The 7,278-nt window shown below is 31.9% G+C and overlaps 1 protein-coding gene across 1 annotated transcript; it reads right to left on the reverse strand.

The window, feature by feature from the left end:
- Nucleotides 1-793: 793 nt before the first annotated feature.
- LOC116123567 (glutamate receptor 2.2-like) lies at nucleotides 794-5,364 on the reverse strand. Its single transcript, XM_031409317.1, has 5 exons — nucleotides 5,094-5,364; nucleotides 2,356-3,653; nucleotides 1,865-2,186; nucleotides 1,375-1,784; nucleotides 794-1,264 (listed from the first exon to the last, which is right to left on the reverse strand). The coding sequence occupies exons 1-5, from the start codon at nucleotides 5,362-5,364 to the stop codon at nucleotides 794-796; spliced, it is 2,772 nt and encodes a 923-aa protein (XP_031265177.1).
- Nucleotides 5,365-7,278: the final 1,914 nt, after the last annotated feature.

The raw sequence follows: 7,278 nt of genomic DNA on the forward strand, positions 1-7,278 counted from the left end.
CTTGACTGGTAAAGGCCTGGCGAGTGAGTGGCTAGGAGTCACCCACTTGCTGAGGCCCTGTGCGATTTACGGATATCTTTCGTGCAACCGACCAATGAGAATCAGGGTAGAAACTGTACAACACCTGCTCGCTGAAAGACCCATAATCATTACCTAAAACCTCTTACTATAAATAGAGAGCTCCCCTCTATTTTTCAAATCTCTAGTTCTGATAACATAAACTCTCTCTCTCTCTCTCTGTGTATTTTGCTCTCTTAGATTACTACATGTGACCCGATTGTACTCTTTAATAAATAAAAAGACAGTGGACATAAGATTCGCTTTGAGCATCCAATCCACTTTAAAAATCATCTCCCGTTTACTTGTTTCATTTTCCAGTTCACGTGTAATTTCTAAATCCACTTAGCACTTTGCATGTGCGAATAGTTGGTGATAAAATCGAGTATCAATAAAAGCGTATAATGGGCTGCGCCACAAGCCCATGTTAATCAGATTTTGGGAGACTCTGAAAGCTCACGTACTTAATTTAATGGAGAGAAAGTTTTACTCACACTTGTCTTAGTAACCACTTAATCAGACTATGCTATGTCATGTTAGTCAGATTTAAAAATAGTATAATAAGGTGATTTAATGATTTATATATTTTTAAACACAGAAATTTGGAGATGACATTTTTTAAGTTTTTTTTTTTTTTTTCTTGAAGGCATTGTCTTCAATGAAAATCATAAAGAAATGTTGAAAATACTTGAATTCTTGGACATATTTACAAATTAAATTTACATTCACATCCACCTTAGTTGTTTTCTTCTATGATCTCTTGCTGTGGAGAAATATTTTCCTCAATCTGGTTCGACGTGCTGGCAATAGCTTTCTCAGAATTCTCAATTTCTTGCACAGGGGATTGTTCAATGGCTTTCATCTCATTCTCAGTTGTTGGTTCAACTGCAGCTTCTTTGGTATTATTTGGTTCTTTGGATGAAAGACATCTTTGGCTACATTCTCTTACCGTTCTAACAGTCCTCCAAATGTAACTTTCTGATACGATCAAGGCTAATATTGTCACGACCCCTGTGATGATGAAGAGACCTCCAAAGCTATACAAACCGAGTCTTGGACTACTTGTAGCAATTGGATCAGCATGACTCTGAGAAGTAAGTTCATGACCAAAATATCTTTTCTCAATATCATCCATTGTTTTGTTTTCTCTTACACGTAAAATTGCTCGAGAAAAATGAGAGACTAGACGGGATTCCAACGGAAATGCCTGAAATACAATGAATTTAAAATATTATATATCAGATAATCTCTGTGATCCGCAGCTATAAGATTTTATTAGATAAACATAGAAATAATGTATTATGTTAATGTACTTACAAAGCCAAAGCCATCGGTCCGGTGTGTTGGGCCGGTCATCATGTATTTATTTCCATATTTAGCTAGAAAAACCCTAATGTAGGGTATTTCATCAAAGATGGCAGAAACTCCACCGTTTTCACTTCCTTCGGACAAAGCTTTGTAATAGTCTAGGACGGTGTCATATGGCTTGAGCTTGGACGCATTCAACATCAACTGATGCACTAATAAATCTTTCACAAATGAGCCATTTTGGTATCCAACAAAGCAACCTTTTCTTCTGAGCTCATTCACACTGACAAATGTAGGACGCAATTCCTCGATTGTTAACATTGTAGATAAGCTTGCTGTGTAGCTTTGCATAAGAATAATTGTCAAGATTAACCATATTGCCAATACAAACCTCGTACAGTCTCTGACCATCGACTCTCCTGTTATCAACAAATACATAACATATGCTTTGTAGAGAAATGAATGGAAAGAAAAATGAAGATGAAGATTAGAGATTTACTTTGTGGAAGGACTACAGATGAAAATGGAAAATAGAAGATCATGCTAAGTTGACGCCTAAGCGGCCCTTGGAACGTTGTGTTGGTTGTTTGGGGCTTCATCTCCATGATTAGAATTACGAATCCTATAAAGATGAGAGTCGTGATGAATGCCAACCAAAGATCCCAGTGCCAAGGTTGTACAAAAATCCACAGGTTTTTGCGTTTATCACGCTTAATTGGAACAAGCATGATCACACCAGACTCTGAGTATGGCAATGTGAACTCAACATATGATGTCCTGTTAGCCACAATTGTCGTATCTCCCACCACAAGATCCACTTTCTACATTCTCTCATGGACAAAAAAATATATTAATTCAATATTAGTATTATTCTATACATATTTATAATGATAATTGGAGTCTAAATTTTAAAGAAACGTGAACGTTTGCAAAAAAGAAATTTCATGTATATATAGTTATAAAATATAGATTTATAGTTAGAGATCTTACCTTTTCTTTAAGCTGATAGAGAAGATCATTGTAAGTACCAGCACTCTCTCCATTCTCATTAATGAAAGGGATAAATTTATAAGGAACCGGGAAATCTAATGTTTCCAAAACCGCAAAGAAAACATCACAGGAGAACCCAAGGCATTTTGTCTCATTTGTATGAGGATTACTATGTATCTCCACAAATTGAGTAAACCCCATTTTCTTCGGGATCGCTACCTTCAGTTCTGGTACAGCCCAACCTTTTGGTATTGTTATCGAGTCTCCAGGCCATAAAATCTTTTTCAGCTTATTTCTTGGTCCTTTATTTGAACCTAAGTTTCGGGATAAGCCTTTTTCAAGAGTCCAATAACCAACAACTCTTTCTCCTGTTCCGATCATATTGAAAATTTCGAAGGCTGAAGGTTGCAACTGTCCATTAAACAAGTGAAATTCTCCGCTCAATCCTTTGATTTTTGTACCCAAAATTTCATTTACAAGTCTTGGACCAATTTGTGAAACACCTAGATTTGCAAGATCTATTGAATTTTCGCTATAATTTGCCTTAAAAAAGCTAGTATTCATCAGGCCAATCTTCTCAGTTGCCATTGACAATAGATATATGGTGTCATACGCCCACAAACCAAATATGCTTACTTGATCGGACGCTAGACTATTTTGCTTCATCAAATGGAGGTTTTTATTCCATCTCTTTTTGAAATTTTCAAGATCTTTTGACTTGGGAATGTGAGGCCTAATGCCCAACACACCCTCCATCAAATCAATTGCCCTAGGATCCATGACATCTAATGAGTTCGACAAGCCATCAGTGATGAGCCAAGCATAATCTTTACTCAGCATTCCTGCCTTATAAGCAAGAACAAAAAGTCGGGACCCAAGTTTAGGAGTACTCATGTGCACAATGAAAACTCTTGTCTGCATGGTTGTTAATGTGTTCAATTCTCTTAAAATTTCAAAATCTTCAGCTGAATTAGAGATTGCACTAATGTGCAAGAGCCGAATGCCGATGTCTTGGAAAACACCAACCAGATAAGGAATGATCCCATTGCCATATTCAGTATCTTCATATATAAGAACAACTTCACTCCATTCAAATTCTTGTAAAATGGCTGCAATTGCTTTCACCGACGAGGAAAAGTTTTGAGGGTTTTGTGTGGGAAAAATCGTAGGGCCTAAGTTGGAGAATGAAACAAAGGGCACCTGAGATTTTTGTCCTAGCTCCACCAGAAATGTCTTTCCAACAAGCAATTCTGACCCTATGATCACATGTGCTTCAACGTTCTTCAATAAGTCCACAACTGCATCCAGTCCCAAAAAATTTGTAAATGATCAATATCTAATAACAAATTACAGTAAAACCTCTCTATTATAACGATAGGACCAAATTAATTTTATTATTATAAGTTGGTTATAACTGAATAGAAGTATAATTACAAAAATTATTATTTTGACTTAATTTTCTTTAGTGCAATTGGTATAGAGGTAAAGTATGCACTACATTAATAATTAATTAACAGAGCATGTCAAATCCAAGGTATATAAATTAATAAAAGATATAGACATGGTTTCAAAAAAAACTAGTACATGTACCTATGTAGTGTTGGGAATATGCAAAGAAGAAATCATGGTTATAATTAGACAAGAACAGAAATGATATAATCTTGAAGATGATAATATGAAGTTTTGTGCCAAGAAGTTTTAAACATATTTGAAAACCTAAAAACATTTTGGCTTCAACAAAAAGGTATCAATGTTAACAAATTATTACACACTTGTATGTTCAAAGATGTGGTAACAACTATAAAGTATAAATAATTAATGCTCCAAATAACTTTAGATAAACATTTTATTTCATGTTAAACTTTTAATGTGTTTATTTTTATGTATAGATAACTATTATTATGTGGAGTCAAGTTTCTTAAAATGAGATCTAAAAAAATTATAATTTATTACAATATGAAGTTTATTCTTATTTATAACTAACCCAAGTTGGGACCTAAATTTTTTATAATTATAAGAAGGTTATTCTTATATAAAGTATAACTTAGAAAGGTCTTACTGTAAACTGTATGAGACTAAAAAATGCTATCAAGTTAACACTTTAAAAAATGAAATTTTTTAATTAAGCATTATCTATAAACTTAATTGTCGCTTTAAAATTTTAAGTGTCATATGTGCAAAACAAAAGCTAACATTTTTCTAATTAAGCGTAATCTTTAAATTTTAGGTAATTTTATACTATATTTTCTAAGACAAAAAAGACAACACTTATTTTGTATATATTATTATTGTTGTTTATTTTTTTTAACACATTTTTCATTAAGTGTTATCATTTTTACTTTATATAAGAACTCACATACAAAACTCTAACCACCAGTTTCTTATTTTCTTGTTTCTCTCATAAATGTATAGCCTTCATCTTATTTCTCTCCTAAAACTCAACATTTTTATCTCATATTTTACAAAATCGCTTATTGATATCTATTAAACGCAATTAATACCCATTCAACCAAAGATTTGTTACTTTAAAAGAGGATTCTTTGTGAAGATTTGAGGTTTGTTATTGTGAGTTTTCAATTATTGATATTATCAAACTCAAAGATTTGATGTTTTATTAATCTGTAATGTATATTATGATGAAAAAAAATCATTAATGAAGTGATTCAATTGATCCCCCCGGACATATGCAGACTGTTCTACTAAATTTATGTATAGAAGAAGTGGAGGAAAAAAATTACCCGCAAAAGTCGAGCCAATGACATTCTCCGAGTGCATAGAGTTCAGAGATAATCTCGTTCGATAGTTAGAGTGAGTAGCATAAAAATCCGAGATTGCCATGGACATGCACATATTTTCCATGGCAGAAACTGATGAGTTCAGATCAAGAACAACACCAATATTTACCAACAAGTCTGATTCTGCAAATTCTGTGTCGATTAACTTGAATCGGAACTGAAAACAAAGAGAAAATATGAGAAAATGCCATATTGAATAACCCAAAATTTTCATGTCAAATGCTAAGGCAAGACACAGGCTAGTTTGGGTATGCTATCAATCAACCTTCTTATGGCAACCTATATATAGAGTATAGTTTATGTGAGAATGATATGGAAAATGACATGCATGAATATGTTAATTCATAAATTTGGTTGCATCGAAATTCGATTTAGTCAAATGGCAACAAAATTGTTTCATTGTTGTTGACAAATAGACACATTTAATTGTCTTCGCTAGAGCTTGTTTTATCTAGCAGATTGCGGATTACTCGATGGTATCGTTTATAAAAAAAACTTAATATGCATGTGAGGTCTTCATTCATAGCAACTTCCAGGAAGTATGGATGTTTGGACCTTGCCAATGATCACATCGATGCTTGCCATAAATATATATATGCTTGCCTGCAAATTAACTTAAACTCTTACAGAAATTTGGCTGAAGCTTAATGAAATTGAAAGTTGTCGTGCTTAGAAGTGAGAAGAATTAAAAGACAAAGATAGTCATTTTCTTTAATAATTTTTTTAAAATATAATTATTATTATCTTAAATGCTTTTATATGACGATAACAAGAAAACAAAAAAAAGCAACATAGCCGTAGATCTGGCATTTTTCGGCCAAATCTACCGTGGATCTGGTCGAAAAATGCTATATCGGCGCACGATAGGCCAGATCCAGCCGGTCGTGCGCCGATACAACGACTCTGACCACCCTCCAGCGGTGGTGGTTAGTTGTCGGTATTTAATGGGTAGGTAGGAGTATTTTTATTAATTTCTAATATTTTATTATATAAGTGTCTAATAAATAAACAGACCTATGAGGTATTTTTGTTAATTTCTAAATCCTATATCATAAAAATCACCAAATATTACTTTTTTTAAAATATTATTCTAAAAAGTATCAAATAATGAACCAAGTGTTCTCTCTATTATAATGTTACATTTGGGACTAGGAAAAATCTTAGTGAACTTGTTAACAAATATTCTAGGTAAGATTTTACTGAAATGAAGCCAGATTTCTACTGGGAAACAAGGAATTAATTAATGTTAAGAGGTTAAATCCTCGTCTCCCCTGTGGTTTTTTAAATTGACAAGTTGGTCCCTTGGTTATGTGAATTATCCAATCACCTTCTCTGTTGTCAGTTTTTGCCATCAAATCTAATTGTTGACCAACTTTGTCTGATACAATGACCAAGTTATCCCTAAAAACGAGTTTCTACAAAATTAAGAAAAATATCTGAAATTATTTAAAAAAATTAACTCAACATAAAAAATTCAATAAAATTACCTAAAACGTAAAAAAAAAATTAGCAGTTGAAAAAACCCAAAATATAAATTTTTAAGAAATATTGAACTTGGGTAGTTTTTTTTTTTATTTTTCCAAAAAGATTATGATTTTAAGTTTTTTTCATGAATTTAACATAATTTTAATAAAATTGGTTTATTTGAGAAATTTTTTTAAAAAAATTAGTCTTTTCTTTTGAATTTAAAAATTCTTTAAAAAAAAAAAGATAATATTGTCATTTAATGGTCAAAATCAATCACTTTTAGATTTAACGGTCAAACTGACGCCAAGAGAAATGGTTGGATAATTCGCATAATTGTTTTATCCCTTTGTTAATTTCTTCTCATAAAGCCACTGGTTATAGTTAATAATAAATAAAACAAAAGACAACATCAAGTCGATCAGAAGGCACTCATCCCTTGTATAAGAATATAATAAAAAAAATAATACAGAATCATAAATAAATTTACTTTTATTAAAAAATTATACTTTTTTTGTTCTTACAAATTAATTAAGTTTAGTTTTTTTTTTTAAAAATAAAATTAGAGATAGGACCATTAAAATTGGAAAAAAAACTAAAAAATATGTAAAATATAAATAATTTTAAATTTTAAATAGACTTTAAAGATCAAAAAACATGAAAA

This window comes from Pistacia vera, unplaced genomic scaffold (genome assembly GCF_008641045.1).
Source record: "Pistacia vera cultivar Batoury unplaced genomic scaffold, PisVer_v2 Contig143, whole genome shotgun sequence".
NCBI lineage: Eukaryota > Viridiplantae > Streptophyta > Magnoliopsida > Sapindales > Anacardiaceae > Pistacia > Pistacia vera.